At 40.8% G+C, this 23739-nt stretch overlaps 1 protein-coding gene across 4 annotated transcripts in view; it reads left to right on the top strand.

The window, feature by feature from the left end:
* Positions 1-23739, top strand: part of Lrrc28 (leucine rich repeat containing 28) — a 121143-nt gene that overhangs the window by 6968 nt on the left and 90436 nt on the right. For 3 of the 4 annotated variants that reach the window (XM_060367315.1, XM_060367313.1, XM_060367312.1), the window contains exons 3-5: positions 11711-11751; positions 19428-19465; positions 20445-20582. In XM_060367315.1, the coding sequence (XP_060223298.1) occupies positions 11711-11751; positions 19428-19465; positions 20445-20582 (217 nt within the window). The remainder of the gene's footprint in view (positions 1-11710; positions 11752-19427; positions 19466-20444; positions 20583-23739) is intronic. The other variant, XM_060367314.1, reaches the window with a different exon arrangement.

The following is a 23739-nucleotide window of genomic DNA, read 5'->3' as shown; positions in this document are numbered from 1 at the left end:
AAAGAGCCCTGGTCAAAGGTGGGTCACAAGACTGCAGCTACATGGTGGTGTCAGGTCATAGCATCCATGTTACCAGTTAGTTTATTTTTAATATAAAAATGTTTTTGAGACAGGGCTTCTTTGCATAGCACTGACTGTCCTAGAACTCTTACTGTAGACCAGAATGTCCTTGAACTCAGAGATTCACCTGCCTCTGCCTTCTGAGTGCTGGGATTAATGGTGTGTACCACCACTACCAACCTTTGTTAATTTTTAAGTGTTTTAAGAATGTAAATATGTGTACATTGTATTTATATAATTTATTTCCTCCACCACCACCCCCCGTAGGCATAAGGTTATTGTGTAGTTCAAATGCTGATTTCTGTAACCCCCATATCTGGTTGCAATCCTTGTTCTGAGACTCCCCTGCCTCAGTGATAAATAAATACTGTTCCCCAGTTTTCCACTCATAAGCCAATAAAGTAGCTTTTAGCCAATCGCTGAGCAGGGGAGATAATAGGGCTGGACTTCCTGCCAGCCAGTGGAGGAGGAGTCAGAAGAGGAAGCAGGGATTCAGCCATGGGAGAGGTGGAAGTGAGATCAAAGAGCTGGAGCAAAAAAAAGCTAAGAAGTGCAAGTATCTTTGGGATGTATGTTGGGAGGAAGCCAAATTAGCTTAGAAGGTTAAGAATAGATTAATAACTGCTCACTTATTATGCTGTGAAGCTTATTAAAATATTATAATAGAGTCTCAATTATTTGTGTGATAGCTAGATTAAGAAAGAAACTAAGAGAAACACAGTTTTATAAAAATAACTCAAACATTTTGGCGCCCAATGTGGGGCCAAACTCACATAGAAAGTAAACTACAGAACAGTTTCTTCTGTTCCTTAAGAGAACAACCACAGTTTCTAAGGCAGGAGCTCACAGCTTCCTGATCAAACAGATGCCCCAGTATAACAAAGGCCTCCAGGCAGCTTAAAAAAAAAAAACAAACCAAAACCTAAAACAAATTGCAAAGGGGCTGTTCTTTTAGTCCTACCTAAGGGGGGGGGGGGAATTGTTCTTTAATACAAACAAACTCTCAAACCACACTTTTCTAGACAAGGCAGGAAGCTAAATACTTTGGAGAAGGGCTCTTGCTGGCCTGACTCATGCAGGCCATAAGAGCAAACACTTATGGATCAAATAACTTCTCAGAATTGGGGAGGGCTCAGGATACAGTGAGGGAGGCAGAAAGGAAAAGCTTCTCCCTGAAAGCAGGAGACAGAGACAGACAGAACAGCCTCAGGCAACTGAACTGATAATGGATCATGCCTAGTTTGACTATAAGAAAGTAAAGTCCTTAGGGAGACATTTTGAGCTAAAAGAAGATGATTATTTTCTATTTTGAAAAAAAAAAAAGTCAATGACATGGTGCTTCTGTATTCTATTTGAGTTTGTTTCTCTTAAGCATACAAATTTTTTTCAGTGACAATTTCAGTTTTGTATATCCTCTTTGGGAGAGATCAAAATAAAACAGACTTAGAAAAAGGAGAGACTGAAAAAATAGATGCTAAATTAAAGGCCATAGAATAGAGCTTGGAGGAAACTTTGAATCAAAATAGGAAACTTTCTGAGAAATCCAACCTGGAGCTTATATTAACACCAAAAGAGACATTTCCAAATGAAAAAAAAATCCACAAAGGCTTAAAGAAATTATAGAATGGCAGCCCACTGACATATGGGATAGAAAGGCTTCAGCAATAGGCCAACATGGTCAAACTGGATATTGTATGTGTATTGTCAAGGTTCAGTTACTGATTGAAGGTTTATATGCTAAAAGAAAAGTACAGATCCTGTTTGGTGTTGCCTTGAAACGAGGTCATACAATGGCTTATGTGTTCCATTTTACAGATTAGGGAGCTGAAATATATGTACCATGCCATAGGTTCATATTCAGAGTTCCAATGGGTTTTTGCCTTAAATTCTGGAGAGCATAATTCTAAGGTTACACATTTGTTCCTTTGCAAATTGGAGCTGATGATGCTTCAGCTTGTATAGCCATTGAAATACTATGAATTTTTAGACATGACATAAAAACTGTCACAGATAAAAATTATAATCCTATGGGTCAAACAATTATAAAAATATCTAACAATAATTTTTAAAAGTTGGTCATAAAACAGAAGAGGAATATAATATCTTCCCAAGATAGATTAAGTAATGATTTATTGATTTTAAAATTTTTAAATGAGAAAAATAGCACAGCTGCTAAGATACACTGGATTTTTAAAAGGACTGCTGAATTAGATCTGTATGTAATGGTCCTAATTCCAAAATAGAAGACAGAAAATGTGTTGCATTGAAGAGGGGTATATGCTCTTTTGTCAGCAGGAAAAACAAAGCGTTGTATTCTATCCAAATCAGATTTGATGGGGAGAGGGAGGGACCTCCTAAAGATCTTGGTTGCAGACAGATGGATGGAAATCAAAAAGACCAAACAGGCCAGGTAACGTAATTTACTGAGCCCTTCACATGGGAACAGCTCTGAGTCTGAATGAGACATGAAAATGTCTCTAGCAGGACTTCAGCTATGCATGGTCAATAAATCGTTGGCTACAGACTCCTCAGGATTTATGATGTCATTCTTTTAAATGGCATAGATAAAAATTTATTTAACAGAATCATCTTGAACTGAACTGTGCTCAGTGCATAGCCATACATATATTAAAACAAAAATACATAATACCTTTGAAAATGTGTATATTTTTCAGAGAAAGAAGACCAGACACTACCAAAGACAAGAAGCCCAGGTGACCCTGCCTCACTAACAGCTTCAATAACTGTTTTATCAGAAATCTGCATGTGGGGCAATTTAAAAAAAAAAAACCAGCTAGATCATACAGCATCACAGACTGTTCTAGTCAGGACTTCAGTTAGGCTCTGAACTTTCTCAACACACAGGGACTAACAGCAAAAGTTACAGCTAGCTTTTTTAAGGCTGACGCTATCCCAATTTTCTTGGGCCCTGAAAAAAAACAAAAAACAAAAAACAAAACAAAACAAAACAAAAAAAAACTATGTCCCAAATTAGCAGGAAGACATTTAAGAGAACTATGCCTCATTCCCAAGAAGGGGTGGATGGTTTTTGGGTATTGTATGGATGATAGATATTTGTTATTATTTTAAAAGGTTTGGTTATAGGAATGATAAATAAGATGGTAGACTATTGAATTTACTTTTAGACCAAAGAACATTAATAAGCAAAAAATATTACATTGGTATAGATCTTTGGATATTAATACAGATTTAAGGTTATATTTTGGTAGTTGGGCATGGTGATGCATGCCTGTAATCCCAGTGCTCAGGTAGACAGAGGCAGGTGGATCTCTGTGAATTTGAGGCTAACCTGGTCTACAAAGCTAGTCCAGGACAGCCAAGGCTGCACAGAGAAACCATGAATCAAAAGAACAAAACAAAACAAAGAGATTATATTTTATTCGAACATGATACGGTAATATACCTATGTAATTCTTAAAACTACAGCGTTAAAGTCTAGACTTTTTAAAAGCTGGTATTAACAACTGTGTAGGATAATTAAGAAATGCCTATTCGCAGTCAGACAGTAAAATTCAGTTATGTTAGATGCTAGTTTAGTTAATTACAAAAATATGTTTCCTAGATTAACAGATAAAAATTAGTTAGAAACCAACAATTCAAATAAGATAACAGAGAGAAATGGTTTTTAAAATCCTCAGAGATCCACAAAATATGACATTTAAAGATTTTATTGACTTAAGTCTTTTTTGACAATGAGACAGGTCTGCTCCTGGCAGCACCCTGTTCTACTTTGAAGAGCATCAAAGCTTCACAGGTAGCAAGCTAGCCACTGGGTGAGAAAATGCCCTTGTGTCAATTACAGGCAAAATACTGTCCAAACAGGACAAACTGGATGCATGAGAGTTGACTACTGAGCTTTGCAAGGACAAGGTAGGCAAGTCCTTTGTAATTCCTACTTCACAGAAAAGTCTGTCCAGTATTCTGAGTCAGAAAGCTGAAGATCATTCTCCAACATTATAGAGAAATTTTGAGGAACTGTCCAGGTAGCCAAATATTTCTGTCATTTCTATACTTTTGGAAGCTGCCTGCCTGCACTGCCTACATATTTAGATAATATTTATTCCTTCTGAAGTCTTTGATGGGGTTGAAGCCTAGATAGTTATAGTCTCACAGGTAAACTTAAGTTGCTTAGGATGATAGAAATTGATAGTAAAATAGTTCATTCAAGGGTACCAGATATACAAATGTAAATCCTATCTAATAATTTTCATAATTATTGTTACATATATTTTGTTATTGTAAGAGAAAGAGCCTTTTATTGGACTAAAAGGGGGAGATGTAGGCATAAGGTTATTGGATAGTTCAAATGCTGATATCTGTAGTCTCCCTTCCCCACCCCCCTCTCCCAGACACCATCCCAGATCTGGTTGCAATCCTTGTTCTGAGAATCTCGTGTCTCGGTGATAAGTAAACACTGTTCTGGAGTTGTCCACTGATAGGCCAGTAAAGCATCTTATAGCCAGTCACTGAGCTGGGAAGAGGATAGGGCTGGACTTCCTGTCAGCCAGGGAAGGAGGAGTCAAAAGAGGAAGGGGTTCAGCCATGGGAGAGGTGGAAGTGAAATCAAGGAGCTGGAGCAAAAAAGCTGCAAAGTGCAAGTATCTTTGGGATGTGTGTTTGGAGGAGGGCATCTCTGCAGAAAGCTGATTCTTCCTCACCCAGCAGCCTGGAGTTCTAGATTCTTTACATCTTTAGAAACATTTGGTATTTTCCATTATGTTGTTGTCATTTTCATTGTCTTTGGTGGTGATGATATGGCTGTCCTACCTAGTGGTTATAAAGTAGTTGTGGGTTTGATTTGCACCTCCTGAGGCTGATAATGTTAAGCAATATTCGTATATCGTGTTCATTGCCTTTCTATTGCTGTAGAAAAATTCCTGGATAACCAACATAGAAAAGGTTTATTTTGGCTTGTGGTTTTAAAAGTTCTAGTCCACAAATGAGTGATCATTAAGAACTCAATGGGAGTGCTGGGTGATAACGGTGGTGAGTGTGTTGTGAAGTACAACTGTTCCTCTGTGACTGGGTAGCAACAGTAGAAAGAATGAGGGAGGAGGAGGAGGAAGACAGGGACTTAGTTCCCCTTAAGTTGATATTCCCTGTGACCTAAAGACTCACTGCCTCTGGATAGCAGCACCCTGCGACCCAAGCCTTTAAGGTGGCATTGGAGTTCTATCTCTAGCATATGTTCTTTTATCATTATTCCGTCTTTGAGTAGCCTTTTGTTACTGAGTCACAGTAGTTCTTTTATCTTCTGGGTGCTCGATCCTTATCTGCCATGTGTTTTCTAAGTATTTCTCTCAATATGTACATTGTCTTCTATTTCTAATGTCCTTGAATGTACAAAAGGTCTTAATTATGATGTTCAGTGTATCTACTGTTTTCCTGTTGTAGTTCATGGTTTTATATACTATCTGTGAATCGACTGCCAAATCCAAGAGTAAGGAGATTGATTCATTTTCTTTTAAATAATTTGTTTTCATTCTATACATGTGGGTGTTTTGCCTGCAGTTATGTCTGTGTTAAGTGCATGCACTACCCATGGAGGCCAGAAGAAGGCACTGGATCTCATGAGACAGGAGTTACAGGTGGTTGTGAGCCAACATGTGGCTGCTGGTCCTCTGGAAGAGCAGCCAGTGTGCCTAACTGCTGACCATCTGTCTAGCACCGTATTCCTATGTTTTGTATAAGTGATGATACTGGCTCTTAAACTTAAGTTCTTGAATTAATTCTTATAGAGTGTGAAATAGGGGGTACAAAATCATTCTTGCTAATTTTTTGTAGCTGCTCTAGGAGCCAAAATTGATGACATCTGTGAGATGTGTGTTTAGATGTTGGATTGCAGCAGGTGCTGAACCTTAAGTCCTGGCAGCTTTTAGCCACATGGGTATTTCTCATTCCTGATGGATGCAAACAGTTGCAGATTGTTTGGGTACTCTGGCTTGAGGTGTATTCCCTCAGGGGTGAGCCCTAACAAATCTGTCACCATCTTGGAGTCACTGTGGAGCAGGCGAGTTCTTTTGAGAGACTAGGAATTAGACTTCCTGGGAGTCAGGCAGGTAGGGAGAGAGGCTATGGCTAAGGGATAAAGGTGACAAACTTTCAAGATGGCCAACTTTTCCTTAGCCTCCTTATTTAAGACAAAACAAAGCCTTGTTTTGTCTTGATAGCTTAAAACAAAGCCTTGTAGGCTTTTGTGTCCCACCAAGCAGCCCCATGATGATGGACTCGCTCAAGGCCTGATCAGGACATGTCACATAACAGTTGTAGGCCAGCCAACCATCCTGTCTTTCTTCAAACCAAGCAACACCAAATTAGGGAAGGAAAGCTTTTCAAAGACTTAAGCAACCACAACCCCCAAGAAGAGACTGGATTTTTTACTTTGCAAGTATTTTCTCTACTTTCTAGAGGCCTTGTTTTCTGTGTCTGCTGAAAACCTGTGTTTTCTCATCCTCAGACTGCTGATTCTGTCTGCTCCTGTTTTCAGTGTTTGAGATTTCTTTGATGCTGCCCGACTCAAGGGTTTTTTTCTGCCATTTAATTCCTTAATTGGCAGGGGGAAAAATCCGAACCTGATCAAGACTCCTAGTTTTTGAAGGAGAGGAGTAGGAAGGACAGACTCTACCAGAGCACATCACAGAGCTGCAGTGGTTTATAAAAAGCATGAAAAGTCTCATACCAAGTTACAAACATTTAAAAACCTTCATATTTAAGGGGAGTTTGAAATCAACATTTTATGACAGCAGTACATGTTAAAGCTCATTTTTGCACTGGTGATGAAGAAAATTTGTTGATGTAAATGTTAATGGAATTTCTATTTTCCTCATACTGAAATGTGGGATTAAAAAGAAGGGAGTGATACTTCCGAGCATCAGCAGGGGTCAGTCATGGCCTGCTCAGCAGATGCTGTTTCCTAGTTTGGGCATTTTGCAGGAGACCTGTATTTACTTATTTTGTATTTTCAAAAGGCAGGATTCTCACGAACTACAGTCTTCTCAAGGTTAAATATAAACATAGTGTGCTTAACTGGTTAATAAACTCATACTGAAGCCTGTCAGCAGCAGAAGTATGGTTTCAGTGTTTTGTATATAGTTCTTACTCAAAAAGCAAACCAGCTTATCACGGAATTCTCTGACAGAGCCAAGGAGGCAGAGGGTCATGCCGGCTAATCAGTACCAGCACTGGCACTTCAGCAGATGAAACTAGGTGAGGGCCTGACAGCATTTCTTTCCCTCCCTGGACTTTGCTTTAATGGGAACATTGCCGATAAAGCCCTCTGTCCTGCAGCTCTCTGGTTTTGCTAGGTATGCCCATAAATGGAAGTGTGTGTTGTTACTAGGAAAGATACCAATACTAAAAGTCCATTCCGGGGATTTGGCTAGATCCACTGGTGACATCTGAGAAAGTAAGTTTTGAATGTATGAAGATTCACAGCTTTTACCACTTAAATGTAAGTGGTTCTGTCAACAGTGAGAACTCAAAACTTCAATCATTTCACAATATCCATGTTCGGTGATGTAGCTCACGAGGAAAGAGCACAGCTATAGGTCTGTACACAGTTGGAATGTATCTGTATGCCTGTGTGAAATTATAATGTTGCTTTCTCATATAAAAGAAACCAGTGGATTTCCATTTTGTTTAGGGTTTTAAAAATAAAGCTATTTTGTAGAATGAAATATAAGCTCATATATTACTTCTCTTATCATTGTGGCCTATCTTCCCCACCTGCCAAGCTAAACCTTACTTCCTAAGGCTCTACAGTCTTCCCCAGACAGCCCTACCACCCAGGGACCAAATGTTTAGACATGGGTCTGTGTTAATTTTTTACATTCAAACCTTAACAGCCCTTAATCTTTACATTTGATTCTTACCTAAGTTTTAAATTTAAATATGGTTGCATATGTGCACGTGTGAATACATGTGTCCAAGAAGTCTAGAAGAGGGTGTCAGATCTCTTGGAGCCGGATACACGTGGCTGTGAGCTGCCAGATACAGGTACAAGAGCAGAATGTTTGTATGAGCTACTTTCTGTTGCTGTGATAGAACAGCTGCTGAAGCTGCACATCTTGAACTGCAAGAAGGAATCAAAGAGCCAGCTAGGAGTGGGACGTGGCATTGAAACCTCAGAGCTCTGTACCCTATTTTTTAATTGGATTACTTGATCTGTTGCTTTTTAACTTCTTGAGTTCTTTATATATTCTGGATATTAGGCCTCTGTCAGATATAGGGTTGGTAAGGATCCTTTCCCAATCTGGAGGCTGTTGTTTTGTTCTGATGACAGTGTCCTTTGCTTTACAGAAGCTTTTCAGTTTCTTGAGGTCCCATTTATTGATTGTTGATTTTTGAGCCAGTGCTGTTGGTGTTCTGTTCAGGAAGTTGTCTCCTGTGCCAATAAGTTCTAGGTTCTTCCCCACTTTTTCTTGTAACAGGTTTAGTGTGTCTGGTTTTATATTGAGGTCTTTAATTCACTTGGACTATAGTTTTGTGTGGGGTGATAAGTATGGATCTATTTGCATTTTTTCTCTGTGTAGACATCCAGTTGGACCAGCAACATTTGTTGAAGATGCTATCTTTTTTCCATTGTAAGATTTTGGATCTTTGTCAAAAATCAGGTGCCCATAAGTGTGTGGGTTTATTTCTGGGTCTTCAATTCGATTCCATTGATCCACTAGTCTGTTTCTATGCCAGCACCATGCTGTTTTCATTACTGTTGCTCTATCGTACATCTTGAGATCAGGCATGGAGATATGTCAAGAAGATCTTTTATTGTAGAGGATTGTTTTAGCTATTCTGGGTTTCTTGTTATTCCATATGAAGTTGAGAGGAATATCAAATGGCAGAGAAACACTTAAAGAAATGCTCAACATCCTTAGTCATCAGAGAAATGCAAATCAAAACAACCCTGATATTTCACCTTACACCCATCAGAATGGCTAAGATCAACAACTCAAGTGACAATATATTCTGGTGGGAATGTAAACTTGTACAACCACTTTGGAAATCAATCTGGTGCTTTCTTAGACAATTAGGAATAGTGCTACCTCAAGATCCGGCTATGCCACTTCTAGGCATATATCCAAAAGATGCTGAAATATACAACAAGGATATTTGCTCAGCCATGTTCATAGAAGCTTTATTCACAATAGCCAGAATCTGGAAACAGCTTACTTGTCCCTCAACTGAGGAATGGATAGAGAAATTGTGGTACATTTACACAATGGAATACTACTCACCAATGAAAAACAAGGAAATCATGACATTTGCAGGCAAATAGTGGGAGCTAGAAAAGATCATCCTGAGTGAGGTAGCCCAGGAGCAGAAAGACACACATGGTATATACTCATTTATAAGTGGATATTAGACATATAATATAGGATAAATATACTAAAATCTGTACACCTAAAGAAGCTAAATAAGAAGGAGAACCCTGGGTAAGATGCTTAATTCTAAATCAGAAAAGCAAACAGGATAGATGAAGAGGGAAAAAACAGGGAATAGGACAGGAGGATACCACAGAGGGCCTCTGAAAGACTCTACCCAGCAGGGTATTGAAGCAGATGCTGAGACTCAGCCAAACTTTGGGCAGAGTGCAGGGGATCTCATAAAAGAAGGGGGAGATAGAAAGACCTTGGGGGGGGGGGTGGGACCGGAGCTCCACAAGGAGAGCAAAAGAACCAAAAAATCTGGGCCCAGGGACCTTTTCTGAGACTGATATTCCAACCAAGGAAAATTCATGGAGATAACCTAGAACCCCTGCACAGGTGTAGCCCATGGCAGCTCCGTCTTCAAGTGGGTACCTAGTAAGGGGAACAGAGACTGTCTCTGACATGAACTCAGTGGCTGGCTCTTTGATCACCTCCCACTGTGGGGTGCAGCCTTACCAGGCCACAGAGGAAGACAATGCAGCCAGTCTTGATGAGACCTGATAGACTAGGATCAGATGGAAGGGGAGGAGGACCTCCCCTAGCAGTGGGCTTGTGGAGGGGCATGGAAGGAGAAGAGGGAAGGATGGGGCTACAGCTGGGATACAAAGTGAATAAACTGTAATAAATTAAAAAAAAATTAAAAGCAAAGTAATAAGAATATAATTAATCATATTAAAATCATATACTTTCTTATTAAAGCTCACAAATTAATAAAAGCATTTAAAGCTAAAAAAACAAGAAAAAAGAAAGCTCAGAGCTTTGCCCCTGTGACATACTTACTCCAGGAAGGCCACACCTCCTAAACCTACCTGAACAGTGGCCCCAACTGGCGGGACATCTCATTCAAACCATCACACATCCTTAGAGCTGCCCAGCCCCACAGCCCCCACGCATCCTTAGAGCTGCCCAGCCCTCCAGCCCCCAGGCACAGCTGTTTTTATAACAGGGTTTACAGAACCATGTCTTTAGGATCTCTGGTAAGGTATTACAGGACAATAGATAATTTCCTAAACACCCCCTCCCCTCTCCCCTTTGCGTGTGGTACTACTTCCTGTGCCCAGGGGATGAACTCGAACTACCTTCCTGTCCACCTCATGCCAGTCTCTTATGTTTGTCTTTCAGAATCCATGTCAGACATGTTTTTATTTTTGTTTTCTAAAAGCCATTCCTGGTTCTGTCGTTTGAAACCTAGTTTACGTGTTGGTGTTTGGAATGAAAAAACATCCTGTGAGCTCCTTCAGTTTTCATAGTGTATGTCTTCATCTACTTGTAAATCAGAACCACGTTTGTGATTGTTTGCCCAGAGACCCCCCCATTCCACCCCCGCTCCTTTCAACCTATGAGTAGAACTGTAGAAGTTTTCCCTTGGGAAAACAGCCCCCTCCCACCACTTCATCTGTCTGCCATTCCCTTAGCCACCACCCTCAGGCCTAAAATAATTGGACCACAGCCCTCGTCCAACCATTCCCAACCTTCTTAGGTCTCAGTGCGTGGAAACCCTGGAGATCCACACAGCCTGGGGCACGCCAGGTGGGAGTGATCTGCTACTACGAGGCTCTGTAACTAAGCACCAACAGTGCCTTTGCTCACACCTTGGAGGCAAGCATCCAGAATGAGGGTGTGGTCATCAGGGTGGGGTGCCCTCTCTCCGTGCCTTCTCCCCGAGCAGGCTGTTGGCAGTCTTAGCATTCCTTGTCCACAGCTGCCTCTCTGCTCCCTGACCCTCTTCCTACTGTCTGTCTCCTGAGAGGTGTTTTTCTTTCATGACCGTGGAGCCAAAGGACGGTTCTGGTTTCTTTAAGTGGTTCTCAAACTGTGGATTATGACCTCTTTGGGGGTTGAATATCGCTTTCACAGGGGTCACCTAAGACTATTGGAAAACACAGATATTTACGTTTTGATTCATAACAGCAAAATTATAGTTATGAAGTAGTAACAAAAATAAATTTTTGGTTAAGGGTCATCCCAGCACGAGGAACTGTATTAAAGGGTTGCAGCAATAAGAGATGCTGAGTTTAACTGTTTGAATATGCCAAATGTCTTGTGGTCATTGTAAGTATAAATCCCAAACATGCTGAATTATTATCTTTCCATAATATTCAAAATTTATATCCCACGAAGATAGTTTGTTGTGTTTAAGGTAACTAAAAATGTTAATACTTTTTTTTCAAAGGTAAAATTAATTCTGAGTTTTTAATTTTCAGCCAGAAAACCTTGCTCAGAAGCTTCCAAACCTTGTGGAACTGTGAGTCCGTCTATTCATTATTTTAAAATAAGAATGGAGACTTAAGTTATTTGAAGTAGCGGGATATATAATTTTAATGCAGTCTTTTGGGTGTGGTTGTCATGTTGCTGCTGCGGGTAGACTGGATGCTCTGTTAACCTCTGGGCTGTGGTAAGGCCTTTTAGTGTGTTGCGATAGCTCATCTCAGGCAGTGAAGATGCTCTGAGTACAGCAGGTTTGCATTCACTGGGGGGATCCCTACAGTTATTCCTCCTGTCTGTGTGTGCTGAGCGGCGTGAAGGCCTTCCAGGCAGCTGCCACTTCCACACCAGGAAGCCCAGCCAATCCAGTGCTATCTATCTTATTTCCCTCTTATTGAGTGGGTCTTAAGTTCAATTAGAAAACTATTGATTACCACCAGGGTTGCCTTTTTTAATATACAAGATGATGTTATCCACAATAAAAAATAGCTTTTACATCTTCTTTTTTATGCATTTGTTCATAAGTTTGTTTTTTCATTCTTTCATTCATTCATTTTTAAGTGCCCCAGCTTAATCAACATAGAATGTTGAAAAGAAGTGATGAGAACACACAGGATTCACTGTATTCTTTTGTTCGGTCTCTCTCACTAAGCATGCTAGCAGTAGGCCTCTCCTAAGTGACGGGGAATATTCTTTTCCACTTCTAATCTACAGAGTTGTTACTTATTTATTTTTTATTTCAAAGGGTTACTCTTTCTTCCTATTCCAGTATTGTACATGATACTGATCAATACTTGTACATTGAACCAATATTGCTGGGATAACTTCTGTTTGGTCATAGAATATAATTATTTATATATGTTGTTAGTTTTGGTTAGGTACTGGAATTTGCAGCTGTTTTTAAAAGGGGTATTTTTCTGGAGTCTTGCAATTTTTATCTGTATTTGGTATCCTAGTATTATTGGCTTCAGAATGAGTTGGCAAAGAGTTTTTCTAGCCTTTCAGTTTTCTTTACCTTGCCCCTTTTTTCATAAAAACCTCTTTGCTAAGTTTGGTAGTGTTCCCTGGCTAATCGTGAGCTGACCACCGATCAGCTTTTCTAGACTTACTGAGTGCAGACTTGCTCATAGGCTGTTGGTGGTCAGCTGGTGATTAGACAGACTTACTGTAATTGCTTACTCTGTCCAGTCCCCTGGCCTGTGAGTCTGTGAGTGCTGAGACACGCCTTGGCATTGTCATTATCAGCCACGTGACTCCGCTCTAGCCTTAACATCTCCTTGCCTATGTAGGGCTTCAGTTCAGCAGATGTGAGAGCCCAAGACCTTCTCCCATCGTAAGCTGCCCATTCACATAGCTCTGGACCTGTGTATAACCCACCTGTGCCGGTGGGCTGCTGGGCGCCAAAGCCCTCATGGACACGTCCAACCAGCATTTCCTTCAAGTTTCCTGGTCTGTGTATTATTTGTTACAGTTATTTTCTACTGCCTCAGGAAGCTGTGAAAGTCAACAGTTGCCTGTAATTTGATTCAGTTTAGCACTGGGGGCAGATAGGGGTGTGTGTGTGTGTGTGTGTGTGTGTGTGTGTGTGTGTGTTTTTAACCTAGCTCGTAAGATCTGTGTATCTAATTACTGTGTTATGTATGTGTATAATGTGTGTGTATATGCGAGAGCAAGGAGGAGAAAGAGTGCGCTCTTTGCCAGTCAAATCTTCCAGGCTACTCCGAGACCAGGTAGATAGTAATTCTTTGGGAATGTGGCCTGGAAAGCCTTCTCGCTCATTTTCCCCCAGGCTACTGCTTTTCGGTTTGGTTGTGAACTCTTGGCTTTTCTTAATTCTGCAGACCTGGACAGTGGGGTACAGGACGAGCACATGTGAAAACCCCGCAGAGCTCACAGCCCCCCAGCATTTTTCTTCATATATCTTTCCCTGTCACTGCAGGCCTTGGGCTAGTTTCCATAGTGTTATGTATGCTGCTTCTGGAAATTTTTACAGTAGTTTCATTGATTTTATGGAAAGAGATTCTTATGTTATCACTTTTGCTCAGAATTGTTAGTTTTTATAAGAAACTGCTGAATAATTTTCTAGATTAGCTACGCCATTTTACACTTCCCTGGTGTATTAGAATTGTCTCCTTACAGCAGGAACTCACAAAGCCTAGCTCGGCCTTAGACTTGCTGTGTAGACAAGGGTGCTGCAGAGTTCTACCTGCCAAGTGCTGAGATGGCAGGCCTGCACCACCACGCCCAGCTTGTTAGCTGCCGTCCATGTTGCTGTGACAGAATGCCTGACAGGAACAGCTTAGGGCAGCGGCTCTCAACTCTCCTAATGCTGAGACCCTTTACAGTTCCTCATGTTGTGGTGACCCCCAACCAAAAAATTCTTTTTGTTGTTACTTCATATCTGTAATTTTGCTTCTGTTAAAAAAAATCATAATGTGAATATTTTTGGAGAGTTCCCAAATATTAATTTGTAATGTAAATACTTTGGAGGTTTGCCAAAGGGGTCATGATCCATAGGTTGAGAACCACTGACTTAGAGGCAGACAGACTTATTTTGGTTCACAGTTTCAGGGGATTTCATTGAGTGACTAGGAAGGTGTGGCAGGATAGCACAGCACCGGAGCTGGCAAGGCAACTCTCACATGGTGTAGGCAGGAGGCACAGAAAGGGGAATGCAGACCATCAGTCAGGCCATGGCCGTAAGATGGTGCCACTCACTCAAAGCATATCTTTCTGCTCAGCTGCTTCTCACTGGAAAGGCCCTCACAGGCACACCTAGGGCTGTGCTGCAGTCTCCACTGTGATCCTTCCTCTGCTGAAATTAGCAAGGAAGGTTAACCATCACACCTAGCAATGCTTCCTCCTTCATGGTGTCACTTTCCTTTTCCAACCATCCTGATGTGACTATGGTTTATGTTACAGTGTGGCATCATCTGGTGACGTTGAACACCTTTTCATGCACCTACTTGTTAGGTTTTCCTGGTTCCTGATGGATTCCACAAACAGTCTTCTTGTCTGATGTGTTACAAGGACTTTCTTCTAGGGCACAGCTCTTCTCTTCATCTTTCTTCTGTTCTTTTGCAGAGGGAAAGTTGTCCACTTGGATGAAATCTAGTAAGCAGTTTTTGCTTTTATGTGCCGTGCTTTGATCTCAAATGAAGAAGCCTGTGGTGGTTTTCTTCTTTTTCCTTCCCTAAAAGTCATATTTTTGTTGTCTTAGTCCTCCTGCATCTTTTGGGGATGTTTTTCTAGGATTAGGGTTCTTTGTTGTTAGTATGTCTGTCTTTTGGCATTTGGAGCTGTTCATTTCCCTTTGGCCTGCAGTTTATCAAGACACATCTGTTGCTCTTAATATTTATCTCTTTGTGTGTAAGGTGTTTTGTTTGTTTGTTGTTTGTTTTCCCTTCCTCTTGATTTAGTCTGAGGAGTTCCCTTTTAAATTTTAATTTCTTTTTGTGGTGGTGGTACTGGAGTGGTGCCCAGGACTCTGTGTGTTGGGTAAGCACTCTGCCCCTCACAGCCCCAGGAGGCTCCAGGTTTTTACTCTCTTTTGCAGGAATTTGATCGTGAGTCCCTTGTGGTTTTCTTGTTCCTCATCTCTGAGTGTTCTGAGCTTCGTGGCTTATTTCCTTCACCTTCAGATAATGCTTGACATTGTTGCATCAGTTGTTTTTATCCCTGTGCTCTGCCTTTGGCCTCTACGTGTGAGACTCTTGCATGCTCGTTGGACTGTCACATGCATCTCCACAGTGGTCAAGGCTGTGCTTTTTCAGTGTCTTTCTCCATTGTGCTTCAGCTTTGATAACTGACTCCATCCAGAGACTTTATATTATGTATTTTCATTTTGTGTGTAGATATCTTTGATCGCTAGACATTTCATTTTTCTTTATATTTTATAGTTCTTACAGTGTTTATAATTTTCATCTAACTACCTGAAAGTGATCATTATAGCTATTTATCGTTCCAATTTTTTTAGTATATGGTGCTGCCGAAGCGAGCACCATTATAGCTATTTAAATGTCCTTTCTTAGTAGTCGTTTGTTTAGTGGGTTTATTTGTATTGATTTTTTTTTTAATTTTTTGGGGGTGGGTGGCTCATTTTCCTCATTGGATGATGGGTTTCATACATTTTTCTATTACCATGTGTCTACATTTTATTTTCCTTTGGTTTTGCTGTTTGTTGGCATTTGTGTTTGGTTCTTGTATGGCTTTCTTAGACTTGGAGCAGTCTCAGATCCAATGATAGGGTAGCTCTCTTTGCACAGGCCAGGGCTGTCTTGCATCTTTCTGAATGGCCTGGGTAAGATCAGGATTTGGCAGTGTGCTTGAACTCCCATCTCGCAGTCCAGGGAGCTTTGTGCACTGCTCAGCTGACAGCTTCTCTCCTGTTTGTTTGCCCAGAGGTTCTCTTATGCGTGTGCATTTTAGAAGTTAGCGAAGAGTCAAGAGCTCCTTTACATTTTTGGAGTGAGATGGTAGAGTGGGGGTGAGGGAGTGCCACCGCCTCCTGAGCCTGGTCCCCTTGGCTGCTAGCTGCCTGAGTCCCTATTCTCTTCCTATGCCGTAGTTCAGAATTTCCCCAGAAACTGACAGTTAGGGGATGATGTGGCTTACCTTGCTAGTTCCATTCTTTTAGGAAACAAAGTCTTAGTCACCTGTTGTCACTGTCTGAAAATAGTTGTTTCCTAGATCCCATCTGTTTTTTCCTTGTTTATATAGTCAGGTCAGTCTGGTCCTTGTTACTCGTTATGTCTAGAAGTGGAAGTCCTGTTCCTTCAATTAAGAAGATAGCGTTTCACTGTAGAATATGCTTCATAGTTACAGGGAAGTTGTAAAGAGAGCACAGAGTGTTCTGGTATATCCTTCACCCAGTTTTCTCTCTGGTTAACATCATGAATTCCATGGGACATTTGTCAACACTAGGAAATTGACATTCACATACTAAGTAAAAGTTTGTTTCAGTTTATTAAAAACAAAACAAAACAGAAAAAAACAAAACAAAACAAAAAACAAAAAAAATAAGGCAAAATGACCTAGCCATTTTCCAAAACAACTATACTGGTAAGTGGTATTTCTAGCACAAACTTGATTTTCTACAGTATTTCAGCAGAACACGATGAAAGTTAGTTATTTTGGAGTATCAAGATTTCAGTTACTCTAAAATGAAACCAAAAACAAATAACCTGGTAAAATTGAAAGTCCCGAACCTGTGATCTCAAATGCCCCACAACTGCCCAGCAGCAGGCATCACTGATTCTCACCCTGTCCCAACGAGCGCCACTGTAAGAGCCCCACACTCTCAGCCCTCTAATCCCCCAGAGAGATGCCACCTGTATTAGGAGACCGAGGCTCTTGGTAATGCCCTGTGGTCATGTGACTGTGAAGGTGCAGTAAAGATAGGGTGTTCTGATACACCTGTCACCCAGTTACCCAGGAGGGGCTTACTGCCTGTACCAGATGGAGTCTTTTTGGTTGTACCCTAAAATCATTTGTGGAATTGGGATTGTGATGTACTTAGTGCATGAGGGATGACCTTTTGGAGACCCTAATAGTTCCAGTGTGTAGTTAGGGTCAGGGACACTGTGGTGCTTTATAGCATCTTTATTATAACATAGATACATTTAGTGTATTAAAATGTGTTTTTGAGTTTCAGTCATAATAGTTGGTACTTCAGTATATATTTTGATGTGGACATTTTCATAGGTAGAACTCCAGGCAAGTGTTTTATCGAAGCAATTTTTAAAGCTCAGTTCTGCCTCTATTTTTATGTGATAGCGTCTTGTTTTTCTGTACAGCAAACACATATTTAGTGTGTGTGCCTTGCACATATATTTACAGTCTTCTGGCACAAAAAACCTTTATCAAGAGTGCTTCCCAAAGCATTGAGTTTAAAATGTATAATCAAGTCATAGAGTCTGTTTTAGAGTGTGCGCTTGGTTAAATTGTGTCACATAGCTGTCAGGTAAGGGCTTGCTGCCTGGCAAACGTAGAAACTGGTACTATGGCCTGGACTTCTGCTAAAAGAAAAAGCAAGAATGCCAGGAGCTCTAGGCTCAGGCCTCTTCTGTTGGTGGCGATGTGGGAACATGGAAGGCAGGAGAGGAAATGCTTGTTGGTCAGTGGCGAGGTAGGTGTGCTGGTTTTCCTTCCTTGGTTGTGGAGTTTATTGTGCTATGCGGGAATTCTGGCATGTGATCTTGATTAGAGAACCTGGTTGTTTCCCTTCATAGCTACTTCTGAAAAACTGGTTTCAAACCTTAAGAGTCATTAGTGAAAAGCCTTTTAGGTATTTCCTGGGGGGAAAGTCTCACATCCGAGTGTGGCTGGGCTGATTCAAAACCCACAGGTTTAATTGAGCATAGAAAAAGCTATACAAAATTAACTTTTGTTTTTATTATTCTGTGCCCATTGACATTTTAGCATCCACTAAAGATTTTCAAAATGCAACAGAAATTTCCTAAGTTATATTTTAAAATACTTGTGGGGACTTATTTTTAACCTACAATAAATAAAATGATTGGTTTGGAAATCAAGTATTCTAAAATCTAGTTTTGTTTTGTTTTACCTCAAAAATCAGTAATAAAACTTATTTTCTTGTATTATTACTGTATGATCTCTGGTGGTCACTGGGTTTGGCTGAGTATCTGGCTTCAGATGGTACCTAGAATCTCCACCAGAGTGTGCCAAAGATACTTCAGTGGGAAAGCGTTGATGGCTTAGACTTGCCTGGACTTGCAGGTCTTTTTAAAGAACTTCCATTGCTGAGAAGTAAAATTTCTGTCCGTCCCTTGGCATCTGAATGTTTGTTTGGATATGTTAATGAACATTTAATCTCTATTCTTGGGTTATAGGAAGCATGCCAACTCGAGATATCTTTAAGAGGTGTTTTTGTTTGTTTTTTGTTTTTCGATTATTTTGTCTAAGAGTGTGCTCCCTGCGAGTATGATGTGCACATGTGCATGGCTGGCGCTTCGGCGTTAAGAAAGGGCGTTTGATCCCTGTAACTGGAATTACAGGCAGTGATGGGCCACCAAGTGGGTGTAGGAACTGAACCTGGCTCTCCTATGAGAACAAGTCAAATGCTCAGAATGGCTGCCTGAGCCAGCTAGAAATACCTTTATTGCACTGTTGCCCTTTAGGAACTAACATGATGTCCTCTTTTACACAATAGATATTTCTTTTTCTTTATACAGTAGATATATTTCTGAAACCCTAAATAATTTAAATGAACTGGAGGAACTAGGTTTTTTTGTTTTGTTTTTTAAGATTTATTTACTATGTGTATAATGTTCTGTCTACATGTATGCCTGCATTCCAGCAGGGGGCACCAGATCTCATTATAGATGGTTGTGAGCCACCAGGTATTTGCTGGGAATTGAACTCAGGACCTCTGGAAGAGCAGCCAGTGCTCTTAACCTCTGGGCCATCTCTAACCCCCAGAACTAGTAATTTTTCAATTGTGTTTAAAAACCCTTATGATTTTTATATTATGATTTTAAAATGACTTAATCAGAAGGTAGCTTAGTGTTTGTTATTTAGCACAACTATTACTCTCCAAGTATTATTAGTTGGCTGCTCTTTGGGTTAACATTAGGGTATAAAAGGAAGTGCCACCCTATATTTGCTAAGTTTTCAAACAGAGCTTGTATTAGCTGGTTGTCAGCAGAATACTGAATAGTAACAGCTATCCCCGCTCCCACCCCCTTCTTGTTACAGGTACCTACACTCAAATAACATAGTTGTGGTTCCGGAAGGTAAGCACATTTATAATTTCTGATGTAGTTTATGTTTTGCTTCATGAATAGATGAAGTTATCTCTTCAAACCTAATTTTGGTTGGTGTGATAAGGCATTTTAATCCCAAGGACTTTATTTGCTTTAAAATGTAAATCCAGTTAAGATTTACATACTAAATAGAGAAATCTGAAAAGACAATAAATGGGCAGGTAAGTTACTAGCTAATTACTGCTGCCAGAAGACAGTGAAGTAAGTATTAAATTCAGCAAACTAAGAATTTAGTTCCATATAAGTTAATATATTCTTTTTTTGAAAAATAATATATTCTTTAAAATTTTTGTGTGGTGGGGGAAGACCCAGGTAGCAGAGGACAGCCTTGTAACTTGTTCCTCAGACGCCATCCTTTGTTGTTTTTTGTTTTTTGTTTGTTTGTTTTAGGGAAATCTCTCTTGCCTGGTACTCATCCTATAGGTGATGCTGGCTGGCCAGTGAGGGACCCCGAGACCCTGTCTCTGCGTCCCTAGCTCTGGGCCACGAGCATGTGCTGCTAGCTCTAGCTTTTTAAACCTGGGGTTCTGAGGACTGAGCTCAGGTTGTCTTCCTGGCAAGAAAGCTCACTGGCCAGCTGAGCCACTTTCCTGGCCCGCTCTCTTACCGACTTCATCTGAGACAGGATTCTGTGTTTCCCTCCTGGCCTCAGACTCTACCCTCCTGCCTAACACACCCTCGGAGGGTCAGAGGTTACTGGTGTTGGCCATTCCTGCTGGGTTAATCTTTGAGTTATATTTTTAGTCACATATTTCTCCCATTGTTTTAACCTTCTTACTTACTCTTTTATTAAGTTACATTTTATCTCAAGGTAGAAATATTCATCACTTTCACAACTCTGTTTTCACTGTTTTGTGAGTCAAAGATAGGAGAGTAAAGATTAAAGCGTTTCATGTAGGAACACTGGAGTCAGACTCATTCTGCCTCTCCCTTCCTTTTCTCTTGGAAGCCATCGGGTCCCTTGTGAAACTCCAGTGTCTGGATCTCAGTGACAATGCCTTAGAGATTGTTTGCCCAGAAATTGGTCGTCTGAGAGCTTTACGTCATCTTCGATTAGCTAATAACCAGCTACAGTTCCTACCTCCAGGTAATCCCTGTCTGTATAGTTTCTTCTGTGTCGGGAATCTGTTTTTATTACTGTGTGCACCAGTAGTGGGTGTGTAAATGTATTTGCAGTATCCGTTTATTTGAAGATGAAACAAAGGGATGTAGGTGAAACAGGACCAAACATTCTTCTGGGGTAACTGCAAGAAGGCAGCATTTAGCATTTCTGTTTTAGGGCCACTGTGGGGTGCAACATGAGTGTCCTCTCCGGTCACTGTGGGGCAAGGTGTTTGTGTAAAGAGCTATGTTGGTTCTGAGTTTCATATCACAGACTCTGAGTGAATTCAGATGTTTAAGGTGTTTTTTTTTTTTAATAATATTAAAAGGTTAAGTAATATTTAACTTCAAATAATGAGTCATTTGCTGCTTCAAAGTATATCCAGTGCAGAAGCCTTCAAGTCAGTAAAGAACACAGCTTTTAGGGTTATCATGTGTGATTACCTGTGTGGTGTTTGATCATTCCAGCTTTCAAGTTTCTCTTTGGAGATAGCCAGAGAGTAGATGCTCTTTTGAAGACTGCTTAGAAATTGTAGCAGCAGAGATAGAAGTTTTCGTACATGACACTAGCACATGCATAATAGGTGCTGGGAATGTAGCTTGGTTGGTAGAGTGCTTGCCTGGCATGTATGAAACCCTGATTTGATTTACAGCACTGTCCAAACTAGGAATGGTAATGCAGGAGGATCAGAACTTCAAAGTTGGCCTTAGCTATTTGGTGTGTTCAAGACCAGCCTGACATACAAGAGACACTGCTTCCAAATTCAAAACAGAAGAATGAAATGTATATCTCTAATGCAGTGTTTTCAAACCATGCTTCTGTGCACACAAGGACACAGAGCACTTCTGTTCCATACGGGTGTTCTGTCCTTTGTTCTTTCCTGTGTATCTCATTTTGCGGTGGAATGTGGTCATTTCCTTCCAGTGCATTCCTAGAAGTTAATGGTGTTTTTCTAACATCATTTCACTGCCTCTTAATAACCACCGCAGGTATGTATTTCCTGACTGCTTTCCTATAATTTGTTTTATCTACACTTCTGTTCCATAAGAATTCAGGCATATATATCTATAGATAGAGAGATAATTTCAGTTTCCTAGCTTTGTCTGTGCTGTCTGTACTTGGCTCTTCTTATTTTGAGTGATATTTTATTCTATAGCAACTGTGTGTTTTGAATAGGAGCCTTTAAGTGAACCATGAATAGGGACTTTTGTTTGTTTTGAGATGGGGTCTCACTCTATAGCCCCAGACACCTTGGAACTCCATTGCCCTGCCTGTCCGCCACCTGAGTATTGAGAAGACAGGCACTGCACTTGTCACCACGCCCAGCCAAGAGTAACTGTCTTTCTTCCTAGTCATCCTGTGTAGTGCCGGACAGGCCCTCCTACTTCCTTGCCTTACACTTATACAGCCCACTGTGCAGTCATTTCAAATATTGGATTGATTTGGGGCCAAGTCTAAACATCTACCCAATGTTTGGGAGACATAGTATGAAGAAAAGAAAGGGTGGATCTCACTTGTTCTTTAGGGAGAGTAGACACCAGCTGATATGTGATGGTGGTCCCTCATACGTAGTCCATGCTGTTATGTAGCTGCTTTTCTTGCTGTATTCCAAAAGACTCAAGAGACCTCTCATTTCGCTGTGATGGTTTGTTTATTCGGTGTGTGTGCTCGTGGGCCTGCGTGTCCTTGCATGGGTGTATGTGTATGCCCGAGTGTTTGTACGTGTGCTTGAGAAACCTTTGAAAATGATTTCATAGCCGCTGATTGAAATATGAAAAGTATGCAGGATGTAGAGTTAACACAGGACACATAGAAAAGCCTGGCTGTAAGGGTAATCAGAGCTCTCAAGACCTGCTTTTAAGAGTGCACACGGCTAGTCTTTGTGTATCCAGATTGCCATGAGGCCCAGTGTGCTTTCCGTTTCTGACACTTAACCATGGCTTTCACGATAACTAGAGGGTGGTTCTTGATAAATAACTGCTTTTCTAAAAACTCTGTCTTCTATTGGATTGCAGAGTGCTGCTGTTCTCTGCTGTGTGCCTTTGCCTTTTCTCAACAGTTGTGATGTCTGACATTAGCAGGGCAGTGTTTCCTGGGAAGTCTGGAAGAGATTGGGGGCGGGGGGGGGGGAAGAGAAGAGGAAAAAGAGTGCATGGGGAAGGTATAAGGGGTGTCAAAAATTTATTTGCCTTATTTTCTTGATTATTACATCATATTATGATATCTCAGGTGCTAGGTCATAGACATGTATATTAGAACTTTAAAAAGGGAAGGCAAAGCATCCAATAGGTTGGGCGTCTTGTCCAATAGGTTGGGCATCTTGTTCTCCTTCAGTATCCCACCCTCTGGCTCTGATCTTGGGTCACAAGCTCTCTTCTTGAGCTAGTTCTAGCTGGCGCCTATGAGCTGCAGCTGCAGCCGCAGCCAACCGCTGCACACCCAGCACACCCATTGCCTCCAGGGCTCAAGCTGCCCGTCTGAGGAGTTGAAACTGGACCACACTGATCTTCTCACTCACCTCTGCATCAGGTTCTCAGTCACACTCTGCTTTTAATAGTTAGGAAGCCAGAGTTAGTCATAGCATCATTGCTAGCCTGTCTCTGTATGACTTGAGTCATTGTTGGTCACCTCTGAACCTTTTGTAATATACTTGGTGCTCTTTTCTTTGCCCCCACCTGAATGTAATAATACTGTACAGGGTGCAGAGAACTCTAGATAGAGACAGAATGAAGGCATGTGAGGGAACTGTCAACAACTCTTGTGAGGACTGATCTGACCGCACGTGAATGTGTGAAGAAAGCCATGCCTCATGTTCTTTGTAATTTTTTTATAAGTTAAAAACATTAACATTGGGGGCTGGAGAGATAGCTCAGAGGTTAAGAACACTGGCTGTTCTTCCAAAGTCCTGAGTTCAATTCCCAGCAACCATATGGTGGCTCATCACCATCTATAATGAGATCTGGTGACCTCTTCTGGCATGCAGGCAGAATACTGTATAAATAATAAATAAATAAATATTTTTAAAAATGACATTAAATTACTGTACATATGCATGTTTTATGAATGAAATATATTTAAATATTTTGTTATTCTTATGTGAGAGAATATGATGTATATGTATTTAGGGTGTGCCATGGCGAAT

Source organism: Meriones unguiculatus, chromosome 14 (assembly GCF_030254825.1).
Source record: "Meriones unguiculatus strain TT.TT164.6M chromosome 14, Bangor_MerUng_6.1, whole genome shotgun sequence".
Lineage (NCBI taxonomy): Eukaryota > Metazoa > Chordata > Mammalia > Rodentia > Muridae > Meriones > Meriones unguiculatus.
This window is presented reverse-complemented; position numbering and strand designations above follow the sequence as displayed.